This window comes from Lepidochelys olivacea, assembly GCF_965140295.1.
Source record: "Lepidochelys olivacea isolate rLepOli2 genome assembly, chromosome: 7".
NCBI classification, from domain to species: Eukaryota; Metazoa; Chordata; order Testudines; family Cheloniidae; genus Lepidochelys; species Lepidochelys olivacea.
Window position 1 is genome coordinate 27,677,254 of NC_140417.1, and position 24,223 is coordinate 27,701,476.

The window sequence follows — 24,223 nt, forward strand, 5'->3', positions numbered from 1 at the left end:
TACTTTCACCCCCGCTTTCACAACATGTGGTGTACCTCACACAGCACACTAAGTGCCCCAACAACAAACTATATGGGTGCAATGAAACAATCGTTATGCTTTCAAATGAACTTGCACAGAAAAATTAGAAAAAAAACAAAAACATCTCATCACCCATGGACAAACACTTTTCACAAAGCGATCAATGATCAACTCCAAATCTGACCTCTCAGTCCTCATCCTTAAATGAAACCTGCACAGCTTCACAAGACAAGCCTGGAGACATCAAAAATCAAGGATTAAATAAAGACACTGGATTTATGGCTCATTACAACAATCTGTAACCCACTGTACCCCTTTGTCTTACAACTGTAGGGGTGGTAACTGCCACTTCACTTTGAATAGTCTCTTGCAACATGAATTAACTCCTTACTGGTTTCACCCTTACATTTCGCTGTGACATTCTGAATACCCGGGACCCACCCAGTTACAACACTACTGCAAACAGACTTTGGTAGATCACCTTGGATTGAGATGCCTGCTTTGTGCCTTAATACAGTACCTGGCATGTGCATAAACATTTCACATATTTTACATTTCACGGTCATATCCAAAATAGTAAGTAAGTTTATAAAATCTCTGATTTGATTCAAACATGTTTCTGAAAGCAACAGTGCTTTTCATCAGCTGTATAATACACAGACAGAAATCAAAGGTCCAGTTAGGTCAACAGAGCCAGCCATACAGCTGCATGCAAATTAATTTCTGCAAAAATGTTTCATTAAAACCAATATGCCATACCCAGGTTTCTTCCTTGAGATTTAATGTTAGAGGTATTTCTTTTATTTTTATTTAGTCAGATTTTTACAACCAGGTCTGGACTGTATTCCTTTGCTATCCCTGTAGTAGGCCAGGAACACACTGTGATTTTCAGAATCACAACTGACTTCCTGGTTCCACAGTGGACAGAGGGAAAGTCCTGGTTAGAATACTGGGAACATGGAGGTCGAATCTCCGCTCATTGCCCACTCCTGTTAGCTCATTCCCTGACAATAAAAATTTGTTAACAACTTTCACTAATAGTTTAAAACTATTTAAAAATCCAGACTACAACACACTGGACATACAAGACACTGAATAAATGTATGCGCCCATCACTCTAGTATATATACACAGAAAACATTTATGGAGGAATGTTGCTCAGTAGGAAACTGCCTAGTTTAGTATGGGATGTGCATGGGGTAATTTACCCTAGCTAACTCTTGACTCCAGCTAGGTTGGATATTCATAGCAGTGAAGGCACCACAGTGCAGGTACTACCAGCCCAGCCCAGACCTCAATTATGTACTCAGCTTCCTAGCCAGCTCTGAAACCCACACTTTGCCGTTTTTCTGCTCCTGCTACTCTCAGTAGCTGGATTCAAGCCCGTTCACAGATCTGCTGTGTGGACACACCCAAAGACTAGGACTTATAAAGAGAATTTTAAAGGCATGATTTATGTCTCAGTCATAGTCTATGTCAGTTAACATGCTGAAAACATTACTAATAAACTAATTACTAATAAATCAAATACAACTTTGAATTTAAGAACAAAATAAATGAGGTGAGCTGTCAGTGGGGTTGAAGGATAACTCAGCCCATTTTCCCCCTTCGTTCTGACTGCTCTTCCTAATCATGAATGCACCTGGGAATCAGGAACCACAACAATAATAATAAGGGATGAGGTAGGACTGAACAGAACTCAGACTTTGGCTAGTGAAAAAATAGCAAAATGCTACAGAATTTACATAAAGATAAGATACGACCAGACTATCCACTGTAAGTTATGGAAACAATGGTTGCTGCTCCATTATTAAGTCTGAGTTGAGTTTTGCACTTAAAGCGGGGATTTGTCATATATGAAGAATACAATGTATCCTTCCCCCACAAAAAATTACAGCACTTAAACTGAGTACAGAATTATTTTTCTGAGAATTTAAATGAAAATCTTAATTAGTTTGAGTTAAAGCTAATATTAAAATGGGCTCTTAAGAAATGTAGCAATCTGTGATCATCCTTTTATTGTCCCAGTTGACAAGGAGGAAAAAAAGAAAAGAAAAGAATACACGAGTCTTTAAAAATCAATTTCCTCTCATTTGCAACCACAAACATTAAAGTACATATCTGAGTGCCTTAACTGCATTTCCATACCTTAACATGTTTGGATTTCTTCTAGATTTAACTCTAACTCTGAATTTCCTTGGCTTGTAATACTTGTTGTGGGGATAATTACAACCTCACTAAAAATGTGTACCCTATATTACTGCTGTATAGACTCAATCTTAACATTTAGATCTGGCAATTTATATTCGGTTTGTGGTCCTACTCCCTATTAAGTCCACAGAAGCTTGGCAGTGCCTTTAATAGGAGCAGGATCAAGTGCAAGTAGAAAAGAGGAAATTCAGGGCCAAAACCCACAAATATATACTCACAAGCAGGTCCATAAGCTTTAATTCTGACTCTTATACATTTAATTAGTGTTTCATCTCTAAGCTGAAAAGTAGGCATTTACTCATGCTTATCTGTAACAATGTTATTAACACTCATATAAATCATCGATATTGAGCCTGAAGGGCCTTGGAATCTTGGAGGTCAAAAGGACCAGAATCTCTTGTGCTACTTGAGAAAGCATAATGTAAATCAAAAGGGACAAATTTGAGTGCGAGAGAAGGGTGAATCACTTAAGTACTTTGGGCTAAACCCTGCCACTGTCTGGGCCAGTTCTGCCATGAGGGGCAGGGCACTGAAAGTCGGTATAAGACATTAAAACCTCTTGGGCACCATGGCACACAGCACGATGGAGATTCCTTGCAAACCACCACAGACAAAGAGGAAAATGGCCAGTGCATATGTGATTTTGTGATTCTACAGATCATTCACCCCTGCCCCCCCATAGAGGGACAGCACACTAGCTGCATGGGTTACAGCAGCCCTAATACTAGTAATGGCGGCCTAGAAGTAAATCCTTGCACTCCAATCCCTGAACATTTTTACCTCACGTACTGAGGCTGTCCATGGAAACAGTATTTGCCCCTTTATGCTTACCATGAACAAAGCATACTATAAATATGGTTGGCGTGTTCCTCTTGTAGGCATATTCATTCTAAAGTTCTGAGATTAAAAACAAGCTTTCAGCAAGAGAATGAACAACATTTAGTAACTTACTTAAGCGACTTCTCTACAGTAGAAAGACTCCATTTGAGCATTCAATATAGGGAGCAAAATACAACAAATACCTTGAAGACAGATGTAGTTTGGGTTATTGATCCTGTGAAAACAACTCATGCTTAAATTATTGAAATAGCTATTTTCCTCCACTATTGTAAAAATCCAATGAAAACCCATTCAGACATGTGAAGTAATTATTTCTTTCTGCTTCTGCTAAGCTTGCTTATTTGTGCCATGTGTGATATAGGCACATTAAGCTAGCAAGGTGCAGTTAGAAAAATCAGAAAAAAATTACTTAATAAAAAGACAGTTTATGAGTTATGTTCAATATTGGCATTCAGATATCATGGTGATGTCTATGGTTATACATACACACACACACACACATATATATAAAAAACTTCACCTACAATATACTATAATTTGTATGCACATATGAAATAACTATAATGACACACTAACTGAAAAATATTTGCATTAGTGTAATTATTATTCATACCATAACGCTGCTTTCTCTGTTTGTAAATGTACTCTATATATAGTTGCACTATATACTCTATGTTTTTTTCAATATTAATTCTTTACTCTCTCTAGTAATTGCTATTAAAACATTTTTCACACTGGTATCCAGCATACCACACTTTTCCTCAAAATCTAGATTTGGACATAACTAGTTATCTCAGATGCCAAGATGACCGGTGCACTATAAGAATGTGAATACAAAAGAAAAGAACAGAACTATGGGTAATGATTGGTAAATATTGTCTTTATGATGGCAACCACTGTGCTGTATTTTCTATGCCAGCATAAAAACCATACAATAGTTTGCAAATGTAGAAGCTAATGTAACTTAAAATTGTGTAATTAAAAAAAAAACCCTAGGTTTTAACATTAAATGTGTTTAATGTACTGGAGAAGTCAAATGACTATTAGTATTTATTGACAAGAGCTTTATGAGATGGCTTTAAAATCTTTTCCTTTGCTGACATCTTTTTTTCTAACATGTCCAAGACTGCTGTTTTGATACCACAGGAAAATAGCGGTCTATATTCGTATCTTTAAAAAGAAAAGGAGTACTTGTGGCACCTTAGAGACTAACCAATTTATTTGAGCATAAGCTTTCGTGAGCTACAGCTCACTTCATCGGATGCAACTCACAAAAGCTTATGCTCAAATAAATTGATTAGTCTCTAAGGTGCCACAAGTACTCCTTTTCTTTTTGCAAATACAGACTAACACGGCTGCTACTCTGAAACCATTCATATCTTTGTAGTTTGCTTGTTGATTTTAATTATTTTTTGAGAGATTAAACTTGTGGCTTTTGCCAAACGTAGTTAAAATAAGGAATGACAAAATACTAAACGGTTTAATGCTACATTATTTCATAACATACTTATTAATTAGCACTTGATGCTGTAGTAAGTAATCAGGCCACTGAATAGCCTGCAGATTAATTGTACAAGCATCTCCATAAACAAAATGTGGCCTGCTATGGAGACTGTCACTTGTTTTAGTCTAATGATATACACTCTGATAAACAAAGTGTATTTGGCTCTGAATTCATACAAAACGACAGAACAGCTGCAGTTGTTAAAGATTACATAATTATTAGGGCAAAGTGAAAGAAAGGCTAAAGCTGGAAGAAACTTAATGAATGATAGTATTTGGCATGATACTAGAAAAAACCTAGAATTTTGAAAAATCTTTTGTAACTTTAAAAACAATTGCTTCATGAGAAATTGCTTGCAATTAAACCTAATTTCTAACTAAGCAATGATCTGAGTATAGAGAGACCCTGGAGAGACAGTTAATATCACAAAGATGTGTCTGCTGCTACTTTGTCTTGCAAGCTTATAAAATTCATTGCAGTGTCCACAGAGCTTTCATGGCGATGATGTGATCCATTCCAGAAAAAGTGCGGAGCTTGTGAAAAACGGAATGGGAAAACTGAACGTTTCTTCAGTTACCACAAACTTTCCTTCTAGTTCTCTCACTTTTAATGGACAGGACAGTATTCTATCTTAGTACAAATATATTGGAATAGCACACTTAATAAACATGCATAGGCCCGCGTGTGTCAGTATGAACCTGACATGCCAAACCTGCGAAAAAAACACAGAAATTGGGCTTGTGTTTGGCTTAATTGGCTTGCGAGTTGCTTGTTGGCTAACTTTTGGCTTGTAGCTTGTTTGGCTTGTTGCTTTTTTTTTTTTTTTTGACCAGCTCCCGGCAAGCAGGGGCAAGGGGGAGCAAGCAGGGGCAATGGGGGAGAGAGTCGGGAGTGCACAGTGGGCCCACCACAGTCCCAGACAGCACGCCGGGGGGATCTAGTCACCTAGAGTGTTGGGGTTCTTAGGGACTGGCTTGTTTTGAAATGGGAATAGCTTCATTTTTGGCTTATTGTGAAAATCGGGGTGCTTATTTACTGCATGAAAGCTGGCAACTTTGGTATGAACATATTCTGGTTCATAGGGTTTTTTGCTGCTTTGGCTATGTCTCTCAATATTATTTTCTAACTGCATGTATTTAACAGTTTCAGCAGAAGGGGTTTGTATTTAGGTGAGGTGCAGTACTTTGAAGGCAGAGATAGTAAGGACAACAACTATTCTTCTGGTGTTGAAAGAAGGTTCCAATGTAATGGAGTTGTGTGATTCTTTTGATGAAGGAAAGTTGAAACATAGTGAAAGAAGTCTCCAGGGAAAAGAGGTAGTTTTAAAATCCATGAAGAAAAAATAAGAATCTGATATTGAAATTTCTAGATAAGGGGTCAAATTAATCTCTCACTCAACTGCAATGTGTTTGATTTCTTGCAGAATTAAAGACTGTTAAAATAGGCTGAATCTGTTTATCAGCATAGCCCACTTCCCTGATGTCATTTTCACCTCCCTCCCTCCCCTTGGAGTGACCATTCCCCATTACCATCCTAGTCCCAACTACCCCTGGCTTTTGCTCATAGCAGGAGAGGAGAACAGTGTCCCATATTCCACTGTCTCCATAGTCCATTACTTCTAAAATTAATTTAAAAGCAACCGCAACAGTATGCCTCAGTGGGTTACAACACCCACTGAACTCTGCTCAGTAATAAAACTCTGCCAGAGAAGCCTGTAAGTAGTCACCTGGACTGATGACATTTATTCTGAAAATATATTTGTAAGTGGCTAACATAGGTCTTTACATAGTATTCTAAGGCAAAATGAATAAGCTATGGCTATTTTGAGTGAGTTTATATTTCATTATTCAAATCAAATCTTTGCAGTATCTATAAGCAATTCATCCACATATCAGTGTGCTTTTTATTCCTCTGGGAAGCAATATGGATCTGATGAAGTGAGCTGTAGCTCACAAAAGCTTTTGCTCCAATAAATTGGTTAGTCTCTAAGGTGCCACAAGTCCTCCTTTTCTTTTTGCGAATACAGACTAACACAGCTGCTACTCTGAAACCTGTCAATATGGATAATATTTCTCTAAAAATACGATGTTTCCGATTGTGAATTGTAGAGTAGCAGAATGGCATTGTTTACTATGTGAAATGCAGAGAACAGACATACAGTTGCTGCTGTTGATACTAAAGATTCTTACTTGTGAATTGTGACTGAGTTTCTTAAATGATCATTTTATTGCGGGTGTATCTAATGAGCCATGTGAAAGTTGTGGAAGTCCTAGACCAAGAACTGAAGATTCAGAAGTATTGCTCAGATGTAATGTCTGGAATTAATCCTACTATTGCACTTTCTGTCATTCTGCAACTGATCAAAATGCAGATTACCACATATCCCTATATTACTTAATGTCGGATTCAATTTAATTGATCAAAACGTTTTTATGCCACCCAGATGATGCTCAATTATTATGAGCAGTATTTTACTATTCAAAATAGCTAAGTATGATTTAATATTTTACTCTCTGGAATACACTGCGACATAATTTATATTTGGCTGAAACCCATTTTGAAATCACATCCAGAATCAATTTGGGCTGGTTTATCCTGTAAGTAAGTTAAAGGTTTGGGGAGAGTAACTACACAACCTTTTGCCAGCTAAAGCCACATTCTCCTTATTTATTATTTACCTTCCAGAAAACCCAGACTAAAGAATAAGGCTCAGATATGTGGGACATAATACATGGCAGCACTTTCATTTAGCCTGCACATTGTCAATCACTTTTCATTCTTCATAGGAACTAAGAACTGAATGTCATTGCATTATTTTTAAGTTAAGTACCTCTGACACATTAAAAGTATGTCTGCCTAAACACTTTCAGGCACAGAAATGTCATTGTCAATAATGCTGCTTACACGCTTACACTAGATGAAGACAAAGAGCCAATGAGCTGTGACAGCTATTTAATTCAGCACGATATATTTAGTTCATGTGCCTATATTGTGATGCACCCCTACAAACACTTTGTGAATTGTCTGACATAGTAAGGCCTGATGCTGCACATTTTCAATATATCCACGCAAGAAACAGGGCCTGATCCAAAGCCCACTGAAATCAACGGAAAGACTCTTGTTGACTTCAATGTATTTTGGGTCAGGTCCATTGAGAAGAAATATTTAAAAACATCATTACTTGCACATTTAAAAGCTAGGTCAGGAATTAACACAGTACCCTTAAAACATAGCTACCTTACCTACCACTTTAGCTATTTTTGAATAATTGCTGTAACTTCAGGACAAAACATGTTCATACAGGTTGACTTTCAAAGGTTGCTTAGGAAGTCAGGCACCCACCTCACACTGACTTTCAATGGGAACTGGACCCCTAATTCTCTTAGGCCTTTGGGGAAAATCCCAGCCTCAAATATTTTGGAATATATTCCTAGTTGCAGTGAATGTGTTTGTATTTTCTCTGTAAAGGACCATGCAAACCTACATTATGATTTAACATTTTACATAGTAATCATGTAACTTCTTTTGTTTAGGCAGTCCTGTTTCAAGTTGAATAAGTTTGCCAATGGCCCTACTTTTTGATATCAGGATCCACAAACACTTTGGAATACGTAGCAGTGAAAGCTGCAGAGATGGTGGTGATGGTCCTTTCTTAAAATTATTTCCTAAATGCAGTATCAGTTAAACTTTCAGCAACGGTGGAACTATTTAATGTTTCAAACATGAAGTGTACCATTACAGCTTTTAAATGCTAGCGTGCATGAGTTTAACATCCACACACTCTCACACGAGAACTCAAATGTGCTCATGCACAAACTCACACCTCTTCTCCACAAGACTTTTCTGCCAGTAAAAGGGGTGAGGTTGGGCCTAATGGATGTGAGCCAGGCAAGTAACACTTTGGGAGAAGGGAGAGGAATATGCCTGGTGCTGAACCTCAGACTGAAAAGTGTTGTCAGTGCTCTCCTCCAAGGTCTGTGGAAGGGACAGTTTGGGCTTTTCAGCTGCAATCAAGTACTTAAAAGGCAGTTCTATCTGGCAGAAAGACAAGCAGAGTAGGCTTAGTAGCCAAACCAGAGTAGGCTTAGTAACTATTTTTAGAGTCTTTCAAATGTAGCAGAGCTGCAACAAGGCAAAGTTTGATTTTAAAGGGGAAATAAGGCTTGTAAACTACTGGCTCTAGGCAAATATTAAAAAGGCAGTTTGTCAAACAGGGAAGGGCTAGTTGTATTTGCTAAGAAAGCTAGAGGAGAATTTATAGTAAAATAAGCTACAATTTGACTATTTGACTCCACTGAAAAATACAATTTTGTTTGAATTTAGGAGGGAATAGCTTTTCAAATGCAAGTAAATAACTAAGTTGTGAGCATGGTCAAACCAAACAGCCATTTGAAAATCAAAGGAATTTTGATTCAAACAAACACTGTTTATGCATTTTTCTGACCACATTTATTATCTGCTAGTTTAGATATGTCAGATATTAGAAAATTTTGATGTACAGCTTTTTTCCTCAGTATTTGCTAATTATAGAGGGACATCTGGCTGATATGTTGCTTTTTTCTTCCTATCTTGAAAATTTCTCCTCTGCCTGCAAGATATCTCAGATGATAGCAAAAAAAAAGACTTCTCTGCACCTCCTCATTCCACACTGGAGCTGACTGAATGTTGAAAAAACAGTGTTTGTGAACATTTGACAAGCAATCCCATACCAATCAAATAAAGTAAATAGTTTCTGAATAACTCAAAAGAAAAACTGTTCATTCAAACTATTTGCAATAACTTTTGAATAGAAAATACATTAGTAGAAATCAGGATCACTTCATGAACAAATCACAAACTGAAATGGCCAAATGTTTTATGCAAATGAATTATCTGATGAATTTAGCCCATTAGTCTAACAGTAATTGAGTACATTAGAACTTTTTTTGTAGACTATATTATTGCTCTAAACAAATCTAATATCAAAATGAGCACAGTGAAATGACATGCATAGAACAAAGACTACAAAATACAAAACCAGATGGGATGAACCACATATTTAAATATTGGGTAAAATTTTCAAAAGCACCTAATTGCTTGGGATGTAGGAACTTGGGTTTCGAAGAGATTTTGATGCTTTTTGAATGAGATTTAGGCTCGTAAGTGATTTAAGTACTTTTGAACATTTTACCCATTATGTGTAATGTAATACACATTAACTCGTGTCACAAAGCAGGCAATTTTTTTGCACTTTCATTGGTGATATGATCCACTGCATAGTTAGGTTACATGACAAAGAAGGGACAGCAGAAATATTAGAACAAACCCACTGGGCAGTCATGCCCAATTTCCTGATATATTTTCCCAACCAGACATTTCTGTGAAACAATTTGTGCTTTTAAACAACCATCATCAGTGACTGTAACAAGACAGCAGAATAGGTGATGCAGACCGAATGGCAATTTTTTTTGCCAGTCTCTGTTGGATAGATAATTTTGTTACAGTTTAGTGCATATCCACCATACACACACAGTACTTGATGTACTGTGTAAGCAGCATAGTTCTGACGAAACAATTGTATTCCTTCAAGGAAGTGTCCTCTTCCACTGAATTGCAAAAGCTACAGGTACCAAAATACACACAAAATAGCTTTAAAATACCTAAATCGTACTGTACAAATGAGAAACTCAATCTCTATTTCCCAGTAGATTATATGCAGTTGTTGCAATTAACTCAGTAGTCAATACACACATTTTATTGCTGACTTAGAACAACGCTTCCTCAGCTCTCGTCCCCTAACAACTCCTACTCTATTTGTGCTACATTGATGACATCTTCATCATCTGGACCCATGGAAAAGAAGCCCTTGAGGAATTCCACCATGATTTCAACAATTTCCATCCCACCACCAACCTCAGCCTGGTCCAGTCCACACAAGAGATCCACTTCCTGGACACTACAGTGCTAATAAACAATGGTCACATAAACACCACCCTATACCGGAAACCTACTGACTGCTATACTTACCTACATGCCTCCAGCTTCCGTCCAGGACACTCCACACGATCCATTGTCTACAGCCAAGCTCTAAGATACAACCGCATTTGCTCCAACCCTCAGACAGAGACAAACACCTACATGATCTCTATCAAGCATTCTTAAAACTAAAATACCCACCTGCGGAAGTGAAAAAAACAGATTGACAGAGCCAGAAGAGTACCCAGAAGTCACCTACTACAGGACAAGCTCAACAAAGAAAATAACAGAACACCACTAGCCGTCACCTTCAGCCCCAACTAAAACCTCTCCAGCGCATCATCAAAGATTTACAATCTATCCTGAAAAATGATCCCTCACTCTCACAGATCTTGGGAGGCAGATCAGTCCTCGCTTACAGACAGCCCCCCACCCTGAAGCAAATACTCACGAGCAACCACACAAGAAAAACACTAACCCAGGAACCTATCCTTGCAACAAAGCCTGATGCAAACACTGTCCACATATTTATTCAAGTGACACCATCATAGGACCTAATCACATTAGCCACGCCATCAGGGGCTTGTTCACCTGCACATCTCCAGTGTGATATATGCCATCATGTGCCAGCAATGCCCCTCTGCCATGTACATTGGCAAAACCGGACAGCCTCTACGCAAAAGAATAAATGGACACAAATCTGACATCAGGAATCATAACATTCAAAAACCGGTAGGAGAACACTTCAACCTCTGTGGCCACTCAGTAAAAGATTTAAGGGTGGCAATTTTGCAACAGAAAAGCTTCAAAAACAGACTCCAATGAGAAACTGCTGAGCTTGAATTAATATGCAAACTAGATACCATTAACTTGGGTTTGAATAGAGACTGGGAGCGGCTGGGTCATTACACATATTGAATCCTCACACCTTCTTGTCAACTGTCTAAATGGGCCATCTTGATTATCACTACAAAAGTTTTTTTTTTCTCCTACTGATAATACCTGATCTTAACTAATTAGCCCCTCTCAGTTTATATGGTAACTTCCAACTTATCTGTATGTATATATCTTACTATATGTTCCATTCTATGCATCCAATGAAGTGAGCTGTAGCTCATGAAAGATTATGCTCTAATAAATTTGTTAGTCTCTGTCATAAATATAAAGGGAAGGGTAAACACCTTTAAAATCCCTCCTGGCCAGGGAAAAATCCTTTCACCTGTAAAGGGTTAAGAAGCTAGGATAACCTCACTGGCACCTGACCAAAATGACCAATGAGGAGACAAGATACTTTCAAAAGCTGGGAGGAGGGAGAAAAACAAAGGGTCTGTGTCTGTCTGTGTGATGCTTTTGCTGGGGACAGAACAGGAATGGAGTCTTAGAACTTAGTAAGTAATCTAGCTAGATATGCATTAGATGATGATTTCTTTAAATGGCTGAGAAATTAAGCTGTGCTGAATACAATGGATATTCCTGTCTGTGCGTCTTTTTGTAACTTTTTGTAACTTTTTTGTAACTTTGCCACCATTCTTCCCTTATACAGGGACTCTTAGACTTTAAGGCCATAAGGGACCATCATGGTCACCTAGTCTGACCTGCACATCACAGGCCACAAACCCAATCCTGTAATGGGCCCATAAACTCTGGCTGGTACTGAAGTCCTATCTTGATTAAAGACTTTAGGTAACAGAGAATCCACTGTTTACTTGAGCTCAAGCCAGCAAGTGACCCATGCCAAACGCTGCAGAGGAAGGCAAAAACCAACCAGGGTTTCTGTCGATCTGACTGGGGAAAAATTCCTTCCTGATGCCAAATATGGTGATCGGTTAGACTCAGAGCATGTGGGTGAGATACACCAGCCAGATACCTCCCTGTCTAGTGTCCCATTTCCAGTCACTGGAGATATTTGCTAACAGCAGTCATGGACGGGTCACATGTTATTGTAGGAAATCTCATCATACTGTCCCCTCCATAAACTTATCAAGCTGAGACTTAAAACAAGTTAGGGGTTTTGCCCCACTACTCCCCTTGGAAGGCTGTTCCAAAACTTCACTTCTCTGATGGTTAGAAACCTGTGTCTAATTTCAATACTAGACTTATCAATGGCCAGTTTATATCCATTTGTTCTTCTGCCAGCATCAGTCTCTAACTTAAAGAACTTAAAGACAAAGCCCTGGCTGGGACGATTTAGTTGGAGGCTGGTCCTGCGTTGAGCAGGGGGTTGGACTAGATGACCTCCCGAGGTCTCTTCCAACCCTAATCTTCTATGATTCTATGAACTCCTGTCATTCCCTGGTGTTTATCCCTCTGATGTATTTACAGAGAGCAATCATATCTCTCCTCAACCTTCGTTTTGTTCAGCTAAACAAGCCAAGCTCTTTAAGTCTCCTCTTGTAAGGTAGTAGCCCCTTACTGCACCTGTTCCAGTTTGAATTTATCTTCCTTAAACTTGGGAGACCAGAATTGCACACACTATTCCTGATGAGGTATCACCAGCACCTTGCATAATGGTAATAATACTTCCTGTCTCTACTGGAAATACCTCACCCGATGCCGTAGGAATGCATTAGTCTTTTTCATGGCTGCACCACATTGGCAGTTTATAGTCACCCTGTGACTGACCAATACACCCAGATCTTTTTCCTCCTCTATTGATTCCAACTAGCATATCCCCAGCTTATAGAAGAAAAATCTTGTTGTTAGTTCTTAAGAGGATGACTTTGCATTATTAAATTTATCCCATTTCTATTACTTCAGTTTTCAATGTCATCCAAATCCTCTTGTACGATATCCTGGTCCTCCTCCATATTGGCAATACCTCCTAACTGTGTGCCATCCACAGATTTTAATAGTACAGTCTCACTTTTTGTGCCAAGATCATTAATGAAAGAGTTAAATAAGATTGGTCCCAAGATCAGTACTCCACCAGTAACCTAGCTCCAGTCTGACAGTTCACCTTTTAGCATGACCTGGTATAGTCTCCCCTTTAACCAGTTCTTTACCCACTTTTCATTTCTCATATTAATTCCCATCTTCTCCAATTTAACCAATAATTTCCCATGTAGAATTGTTTCAAATGCTTTACTGAAATCCACATAGATTAGGTCTGCTGCATTTCCTTTGTCTAGAAAATCAGTTATCTTCTCAGAGATCAATTTGGTCTGGTATGATCTACCTTTTGTAAAACCATGTTGTATTTTATTCCCAATTATTCTTTACCTCTATGTCCCTTAACCACTCACTCTTTCGAAGTTTGTTCTTAGACTTTGCATACAATTGAGGTCAAACTAACAGGCTTGTCATTTCCTGAATCACTTTTCTTCCTTTCTTGAATAAAGGTACTATTTTTGCAATTCTCCAGTCATAGGGTGTGACCCTCGAGTTTATGAATTCATTAAAAATCCTTGCTATTGGGCTCGCAATTTCATGTGCAAGCTCCTTTAATATTATTGGATGGAGATTATCCAGACCCCCTGAGCTGGTTCCATTAAACTGTCTAAGTTTGGCTTCCACCTCAAATTTGGTAATTTCTACTTCCATAGCCTCATTCTCATTCGCCACCCTGCCACTGTCCCCAAGCTTCTCATTACTCTTGTTAAAAACTGAGGCAACATATTCATTTATGTGTTGGCCCATACCTAGATTATCTTTAACCTCCACCCCATCTTATCTACTTAGTGGCCCCCCTTCTTCTTTCCTTGTTTTGTTTTAACTTATATGATTAAAGAATATTTTACTATTGGTTTTAATTTCCTTTTGCATGGTTCAGCTCTGCTTGGCTTTTGGCAGTTCTCACTTTTTCTCCCATTTTCTGATCTCCAAGGGACAGGAAATATCTGGGTCAAATATCGGGGTAATGATTGGAAACATTTAATTTGAAATTGCTTACTCTACCATCTTTGCTCTTCTATATTATCATATAAATGATCTTACTAGGGTTGGATTTTCCTGGTGCAACACTTATAGTGAGAAGCATACACTAAACTAGTGATACCAAGTAGTTAAACCATACTGTATAAACTCATTTTAATCTGCACTAAAATGTATGTAAGCAATAAGGTTGTATTTACCAACTGACCTGAAAGACTACTGTGAATAAGTCACATTGTATCTTGTGAGCAACTTGGAACAAAAATCCAAGAGGTATAGGCCAAGATTTTTAGAAGTGATTAGTGGATGCCCAACATCAGATACCTTAAAGGGATCTGATTTTTCAGAGGGTGGCTGTTCAGTACTTTCTGAAAATCAAGTCTCACACTCATTTATGCAATTTTTTTTGACGCTCATTTAAGGGGTTAATTGTACTTGTTGTACCTTCTCTGTTATAAATGGGTGTCTAAATATAGCAGTTAATGAGTCATTTCCTTTAGCAAAGCCTTAATTCCTTGATTTTAACAGGTTTAATATCACTTTTAAATCCATCACTTATTACTAAATCTAGAAGAAAGTTTGAAAATATTTGGCTAGAATGTTAAATCTTTTCTTTCATTAAAAATTATGATCAATGAAGTCATAGCTGTTGTTTTGAGGATGTCAAAATGGCCTTAATGAGACACAAAAGTCATAGTCTAGCTCACAAAAAAAATGTTTTGGGCAATAATTTTATTGCATGTGGATAGCACGTATTACACAAATTGATACAGACGTGAACACTTCTGAGGTCGACTGTTCCATCGCCTGACTGATTTCACTGTTTGGACTCTGCCCCACCCGCCACTCTTTCCATTATTTAGCTTGACTTTTCACTTTACTAGCTGCAGGCCATTTTCCATTGTTTTGCTCCTTTTGACCACCCTGGCTACAAAAAAACCCCACAATTTCAATTGGCGTAATTCTTTTTACCTTCACTTACCAAGAATTATTGTGTAGCTTTGCTGGTGTGGGATGAACACATTAACATGGGAGACAAAATATCCTATACAGTGTTTGATCCCACGGTCTTTATTCAAATAAATCTCCTACTGAAGTCAAAATAAATGTTCCCTGAGAAATGACTGAAGGATTGTGTTTGAAATTTTCACAGTGTTTTGAGAACTTTCTAGAAGAACACTGTTATTATAATTTTAGACAGTCTGGTATGAAAAGCTGAAACTTCAGTGTTACATAGAGAAACTACAGTTGCTTTCATTTGTTTAAAGATTTTTGTTTTAACATTCCTCTTTGTGCATAAATATGGAATCTGATTCTATGTAACTTTTGAGAACAGTGAGACAGTTATAATTTAAAGCAATTTAAACCAGTATGGTGTGAGTTGAAAAAAAAAGTGACTAAATCTGACTAATATCCAGCTATTTCTATTGAAATTATTTATATATTATTCCAGTAAGCTTATTTGCTCAAAGTAACTAAACGAACATTTTTTTCTTACCTGCGGAGTCACATAACAGACTATTTTTAAATAGGACAAGAACAATTAATGTAATAAGTTCTAATAATGGGATCTGGTTTATTCAAAAATATCATTATAACACAGTGATATGCATCGCATCCTATATCCTTTTTGCTTTGTTACTCTCATTCCTTACCTCTTTGTTGGCTCTGTCTGCTTGTACTAACGTTCCATTCAGACACGGTTCTACATAGTGAAGTTCTTCATTATACTGTGGGGGGGGGGAGTGGGAAGATGGAAAATTTAATTAAAGACTTTGAAAGATACAATTTATTTTAATGATTTAGAGCTACAGTAAAAAATCCACATAAAACAAAAACAATAGAATTCAATTCATTTAAAAAAAACTGGGCTTGGGATTTTTTTTCTTCATATCATTCTTAGTATTTCAAAGGCTAGAATTTTAAAAAGAGAGGACCTACGTGATCAAATGCCAGAATACAGGTAGGTTTAGTGCATAGTACATAGTTAAATAAACCACACTACAGCAACAGATACAAATGTTCTGAATCTTAGGAAGACTGACTGATCGAAAAACCTCCCAGGTTGGAATCTGGATAGTATTAAGAATTCAATACTGATACAGTTCCAGCCTTAATTCCCAATCCTCTGCTTCATTTTGAGCAAACACTGACAAATATTTGAGTCAAGGCATGACACATTTTGGGGGGATGGTATTGTAGGAACTGAGCCAAAGCTCTATGAATTTGAACCCATTCTGGAAATGTTTGAAAGTGATCAATCAGAGATTGGCAGTCTTTGTAAAACTAGCTTCAATCACTTGGGTCCAGAGTCTTAAAAGGTATTAGGTGTTGCTCCACTCACTACTGCAAGGCCTATGTGACTTAGATGGCTACAGTCTGGTCTGCACTACAGCACTAGGTTGACATAAGGCAGTTATGTCATAGGTTAACATAAGGCAGCTTATGTCAACCTAATTATGGAAGTGTAGACACTTAAATTTCGCTCCAACTGACATAACTGCCCTGCTATGCTGACTTAAGAACTCCACCTCTACGTGCGGCGTAGAGTCAAGGTCGATGTAGTTAGGTCAGCACAGTGACAATCTGTTCAAGTGCTCCTGGGGAGGACATGTACTGCTGATACAAGGAGCAAAGAGGAGACATGCACAAGTGATGTAATTACTGTGGTGGCTATATGCCAATGTAAGTTCGGTACACTTAATTTTGTAGTGTAAACGTGGCCTAAGTCCCACTTTCAAAAGTGAATCAAGCATTGAGAATAGTAAGTCCCATGGATGTCCGGTGAGATGTATGTGCCTCAACTTTTGAAAATGAGACTTAGTTGTCTCAGTCACTTGGGCTGAAAGCCTCAAAAGTGTTTAGGGTCCTAATCACCACTGATCCGAGGCTTGCAACCCTGAGCAGAGAATGCCAAAATACCTTTTAAAAACTGGGTATTAGTCTTACAGCATGAATGTTACCCTTATTCTTCCTTTTCTGTCTATTCTTCTGCAGCAGTATCACAAGCCAAAATATGGAGGGGGAGGCCTTTCTGCTTGGTTTCACCTCTCAACAGATACCAAGTGAATCAGTGGAATAACCATGACAGCCAACGAAAGAGGACAGCAAGTTCAGCCAAAAGTATTCAGAGAAGACATTTCACATGATTAATGTAAGAACTCACTCTGCCTCTCTCCATCTCAATGGGAATAAAAAGAGTCTTACAATGATTAATTGCAAAAGTGTGCTAACATAAGGTTCTTCCCACATTACAAGTCTGCATGGTCCATGTCTGGCTGGGACTCTGGATTTATTCTACATTCTCTTCAACTTCACACTGCTCCTTTTCTCATATTCTGTCTAACCCTAGACCCCCTGCAGCCTTCTCCTTCTTGGACCATCAGTCATCATCATTCATGTGGACACTGACAGCAGTGCTCTCCAACACTCATTAATTAATTACATGCTCATTAGTGCATGGGGCAGGATATTTAATTTGATCAGTGCCAAACTATTCTGGAGGCATTGTGCCAAATTCTGTTAGTTATACACTGGTATAACTCTCAAATAACTACACTCACTGACTGCACCGGCTATAGTCTGTATTCAAACTGAGTAACAGAATAATTGGATTATTGTATCAATGGCATGTGTTATCTGGTCAGTGATTCTCTGTTCTGCAGCTAGTGTGTATACATCTCTAATTATTTTAATGCAGTCAATATCAATCCATTGTGAGGATTCCTATGCACACTATGACAAAGTTCCTCCTCTGCCTTGGTGGATCCTGTGCGTTCTGGCGGATTTGTTCTCCTCAGAGGTTCACAGCAGTCCTCTTTTGTTAGTGGCACAAACCTGCCATTCACTGGCCAGCATGGGGGAAAGGGAAAAAAATCTCTGTAGTCTCTGTTGTCCCACCTAGTGGGTCAGGGACAGGCCAGATCCCTTTCCAAATTAGACCTTTCCCTCTGGTGTGTCTCACAGACCAGGTCAACTCCTCCTGTGTCAGATCAGAAGTCTGGGGGGAAAGGGGGAACCCAGCCCGCCCTCTACTCCGGGTTCCAGCCCAGGGCCCTGTGGACAGCAGCTGTCTACATCATCTCCTGTAACAGCTGCATGACAGCTACAACTCCCTGGGCTACTTCCCCATGGTCTCCCCCAAGCACCTTCTTTATCCCCACTGCAGTACCTTCCCTCCTGATGAGAGATAGCATTTGTACTCCTCAGTCCTCCAGCAGCACGCCCTCTCACTTCCAGCTCCTTGCACGACCAGACCAACTGAAGGGAGGTCTTTTTTACACCAGATACCCTGATTAGCTGACCTGCCTCAATTGGTTCTAGTAGATTCCTAATTTGCTCCAGATGTCCTAATTAGTCTGCCTGCCTTAATTGGATCTAGTAAGTTCCTGATTATTCTGGCAAAGCACCTGTTATCTTACCCACGGAAAAGAGACCCGCTGAATCTGGGGGCTAATGTATCTACCTTCTATCACTCTCCTGTAGCCATCTGGCCTGGCCCTGTCACAACACCGATAGCTCCACGGGTCAAATGAAAAAGCCAAAATAGCAATGGGAGATCAGGGCCTCTTGAGAAAGTGTTGTACATATCTCAGAATTACAGAAGCTCCTTGTTCTGATAAATACTATACTTTTTCCTGCAATGCTCACCTCCATTTCTTCTATTCTGCCACCACACATGGAATGTCCTTCCAAACCAATGCCAAATCCACACCCAATCCATGTTTAAATACATCCTCACCACTCTCTTCCATGGCTACCACCAACAAAACCCAAAATCTATGTCAAACACTACCACACTGAGAAAATAAATTTAAACTATTTCCCCCTCTGGGTTTTGCAGCATGTCCTTTCCACACTATATGTTCCACTTAAGCCTGATTCTACAGTTTGATCTGTGTGGGCAAACCCCGGTGGCATTGCAAGTTCAAGGCCTTAGAAAACGTGACGACCTCCTGCCTTTATGTGTGTGTCTTACATAGCGCCAAGCACATGGTCTATACTTAGCCAATCAACAACAACAACAACAGTGTGACTCCATAATGTTTTATGGAAATATGCTTATGAGTGTGAATATGATGTAACTAGAATATGGTTTATGAAAAAGATCTCTTGTAAGGTATCATTACAAAGTTATGACCTACTGAATATATTCATCCTATTTGTATGCATGTATCATCCTTGTGTCTGAAGCTAGAAATATGAAGTATAACTCTGAGGTCCTATTGTAACTATGTAAAGTGTGAGCCATTAATGGTGGTTCAGAATCTTGATGGCTCCCATTGACTAGGACAATTGGTTGTAGATGGTTTATTTACCTGCAAGCCTTCCTGTGGAAGTGTGGGCCAACCCGTGGGTAATGAAAAATGAGGTTTTACAGTGACATGTGAGCATGTCACATGATACTGGAATCCATCTTAAATCTGGTACTTTTCCATTTAGAAGGAGGGGTGGGAACCCAGAGAGACAAAAGATTCCCATCTTGTGCCAAAGCTATAAAAGGGAGTGGAACAGAACAAGGGAGGCTGCCAGTCATGAGAACACCCCTAGTTTCACCTAAGATATCTGCTGGAACAAACAAGCACTGTACCAGGGAAGGAGTCTAGGAAGGAGTCTAGTCTGTGAAAGAAGCTTTTTGGAACATCTCTGAGGATGAGATTTTACCTGTAAACAGGTTTCAGAGCAGCACCCGTGTTAGTCTGTATTCGCAAAAGGAAAAGGAGTACTTGTGGCACCTTAGAGACTAACAAATTTATTTGAGCATAAGCTTTCGTGAGCTACAGCTCACTTCATCGGATGCATTTTTTACCTATAAACAGTTTCTTAATGCTTAGACTTGCATGTTTTTGCTTTATTTTGCTTGGTGACTTACTTTGCTCTGTCTTACCTGAAACCACTTAAATCCTACTTTTTATACTTAATAAAATCACTTTTGTTTATTATTTAACCATAAGTGATTAATACCTGGGGGAGCAAACAGCTGTGCATATCTCTCTATCAGTGTTATTGGCGGCGGACAATTTATGAGATTACCCTGTATAAGCTTTATACAGAGTAAGACAGATTTATTTGGGGTTTGGATCCCATTGGGAACTGGGTATCGGGGTGCTGGAGATAGGGGACCTGCTGAACAGTTTTTGGTTAAAGTCTGCAGCCTTGCAGGTGTGGACTAGACCTGGGTCTGTATTGCAGCAGGCTAGCATGTCTGGCTCAATAAGGCAGGGTTCTGGAGTCCCAAGCTGGCAGGGAAAATGGACTCAGAGGTAAATTCAGCATGTCAGGTGACAGTCCCAAAAGGGTCCCTGTGACGAAACCCGTCACAAATAGAATCCACCCCATCATATTTTAATCATTACCTTGGTTTCCAGGATCTTATCCATGTGAGCAAAAGGAGAAGATCCAACTGCTGCAGTAGTAACACTGATTTCTTTCCATGCCTCTCACCACTACAAGGCAAATGAATCAGTTTCCTACTTTATAACAGGTCACATCTAAACAGCCTAAGTTCAGACGGTTAGAAATCTATGAGGTCCCCTTTCAGTACTATTTTGGATGAATCAGATCATCACAGATAACCAGAAATCCTGTGGACTAGTTAGATTGCTCTGTGTGTGCTTGCCAGGCTCCTCATAACCTCTCCAGGGCTGCACTTTCCACAGTTGTGCAGTACCAAGGAAGCCCACATCATCACAAAGATTACACTTTTAGTCCCTTAGCAGTATAATTTTACAGAAGGGACTTCCTTTCCAGAAGAGTATGAATATGATTAAGAATGTTCACTCTGGCATCAAGGTTGCACGAAGAGTCTCATTCTCATTATCATTATATGCACAAGGCATAGAAATTTATTCTTTAGAATCCCAGCCAAATTGTTAGGGGTACGATTTGAGTTTGTGGCTTCTAATTTACCTTGACTACATTAGCATATGTATGCTATCACAATCATATGTATGGTATCACAAGAGAAATTGGATTTGTACGGAGATGCGCGGATCTCTTTCCTTCTGACAGGGCAGGAGGCCACACCTCCTCGCTGCTTCTCAAGCAGGGCTTAGCTCACAGCTAGTGAGTCCACCTGGTGATTAGCCAATTAGCAATTAGTTCTTCTGCCAAATCTCTCAGTCAGGGCAGTGAGCAGTTAGTAGGCCTGGCTGACATTCAGCCCAGGCCTTAACTAGTCTTTCAACCCCAAACCCTCAGACAGTGAAGTTCACCGTTATATCTCAGGCTGAGTCTGTGTGATACAGCCCAGCAGTTTAGGGTGGGGAATTAACTCCCAACCGGAAGCGACAGCAAATGCGTCAGGTGCCCTAGCTCCAGCAGGTGCCAGACCAATTCAGGCCTCCTGGCCTATTAGTGGGGACATGGCCACCCTTCACAGGTGGAGTGCCCATGGTAGGGGGATGCAGGATGTCCCTCTCCACTGCATCCCAGCCCAGGGCCCTATTAGTGGCAGGGTTGTTCGCCACTAGGTTAGTGGGGATCCGCCCACAACATGCTGGCCAGTTCACAACAGTTCCACAGCCGAACCCTATTCGGCGTCCCTGGGCTCCTTCCTACCCTCTTGGGGTACCTTGGTTCTGGGGTCATTCTCGGTCTCCCCTGTGTAAACAGCCAACGGAAGCCCCGGCAGTTCATTGGCGTTGCTGGTCTCCAGAAATTCAGGTAACTCTTCTGGTCGGGCAGCCGTCACCTTCAGCTCCAGGCTCCTGCAGCAAGGAAGAGATATCCTGCTCCTCTGGTAGCTCTCCCTCTACTGAGCTAGGAGGCTGGCCTTTTATAGTCCCGCTTCCTGTCCCGCCCCTCTGCTTCCGGGGGGGCAGCCGCGGGTGGTCTGGTTCTGCCCACCGGGGGGCGATTTTGGGTCTCTCCCCTTCTGACAGGCGCGGGGCCACACCTCCTTGCTACACCCCTCCACCCCTTCAAATCCAGCCCCCAACCTTTGGGGCTGGCATGCTCTGCCTCCCCCAACCGGGAAAGCCCATCCGCATTTGCATTCTCCTTAACCGCCCTATGGTGAACGGTAAATGGGAACGGCTGCAGAGCAAGGTACCACCTCATCAGTCTCGCATTGGTGTCTCATGTTCTGGAGCCACTTAAGGGGGGCATGATCTATGACTACCACAAAACTATTCTCCAGGAAGTAGGACCGCAGGGCCTCGACAGCCTACTGACCGCCAGTAGCCTATTGGTCTCCCTCTCAAAGGTGGAGTAGTTCTGTTCCCAGGGGAAAAGTTTCTGACTGATGTAGAGTATGGGATGTTCCTCACCATCAAAGGTCTGGGAGAGGACAGCCCCAAGTCCCACGGCCGAAGCATCGGTCTGGACCACAAACTTTCGGTCGAAGTCCAGGCTATATAAAACTGGTTCACAGCAAAGGTGGTCTTTTAACATCTGAAAGACTTGGGCGCACTCTGGGGACCCGTTGACGCATTGTGGGTGGCTCTTTGTTAAGAGTTCAGTCAAGGGGGCAGCAATGGAGGCAAACTTGGGGATAAAGCGGTGATAATACCCTACCAGTCCCAAGAACTGCCTTACTTACTTCTTTGTAGTTGCGGCAGGCTGGTTCTGGATTGCCTGGACCTTCCCAACTACAGGCCGTACCTTCCCCCGCCCCAGGACATACCCTAAGTAGGTGGTCTCCTGGAAGCCGATTTGACATTTCTTGGGGTTAGTCGTCAAACCTGCAGCCCGAAGAGACCGCAAGACGGCTGCCACTCGGTTTAGGTGTCCCTCCCAGTGTCGACTGTAAATCACCACATCGTCCAAATAGGCAGCGGCATATTCGAGGTGTGGTTGAAGAAGGCAGTCCATTAACCATTGGAACGCCGCAGGGGCCCCATGAAGTCCGAAAGGCATGTAGGTAAATTGGTAGAGGGAAGTGAAGATCATTCCGTGATCAGTTAGTATTTCCCTTGGTAAGCCTACCTAAGCAAAGATTTTCTGAAGTTCCGGCATGATACACTAGGCGGTGATGGACTTCATGGGGATGGCCTCGGGGAAGCAAGTGGCATAGTCCATGACAACTAGGATGTACTGAAAGCCTGTGGTGCTCCTCGTAAGGGGTCCAATTAGATCCATAGTGACACATTCCACCTGGTTATAGGCCCGCCTTAAGGTGAGGTCCTCTTTTTGGTCTCGACAGAAGTCCCCCTCTATGCCCCAGAGAGGTCCCTCATCCTCGGGTGCTACTCGGGGTTCATCTGGAGGGTTCTTCGGCCTCCCTTGGGTGGGTCTAAAGGAACCCCAGGGGGTTGCTCTTCCTCGTCACCCTCGAGAGGGTCTTCTTCCAAACTCAGCCTCTCCGGCCCAGTCTGGAGGGATGCTGTCTGCAGTACCCAGCTGAACTCCAGCCAATCTCTCCCAAAGATGATGGGATAGGGGAGGTTCAGGGCAACTCCCACTGTCAGTTGTCGGATTACTCCCTGAATTGTGAAGGTCAGTTGAGCACAGGGCTACACCTTCACATCCCCGTGAACACAGCGGAGTTGGATGGGCTTGTGGGTCACGCGATCTGCTGGGACAAAGTTTTCCCGCACCATCGTCAGGCTATGCCCCGAATTCACAAGGGCCTCCCCTGCCTTCCCCCAAGGATAGCTGGGACGGTCACTTTGGGACTGGAATATTGGCAGGTCCAGACATCCGCGGCATAGACCTGGCCAAAGGGACAGTCCAGGGCGGGGCATTGCCTCTGGAGGTATCCTAACTGGCCACACCTGAAGCAGGGGCAGATAGTGATGGGACTCGGCCAACCCTCTGAATGCAGAGGATGATCCAGGCTCTCTCTCGGAGGAGTCCTTTGCTCGCTGTCATGGCTCATCA

The 24,223-nt window shown here is 40.8% G+C and overlaps 1 protein-coding gene across 4 annotated transcripts in view; it reads right to left on the bottom strand.

The window, feature by feature from the left end:
- Positions 1-24,223, bottom strand: part of CACNA2D3 (calcium voltage-gated channel auxiliary subunit alpha2delta 3) — a 728,899-nt gene that overhangs the window by 365,701 nt on the left and 338,975 nt on the right. For all 4 annotated transcript variants that reach the window (XR_014712447.1, XM_084634438.1, XM_084634437.1 and 1 more), the window contains exon 9: positions 16,057-16,131. Coding sequence is in view for 3 of the 4 variants with exons in the window: in XM_084634438.1 (XP_084490564.1) it covers positions 16,057-16,131 (75 nt within the window). In the remaining variant the exon portion in view is untranslated. The remainder of the gene's footprint in view (positions 1-16,056; positions 16,132-24,223) is intronic.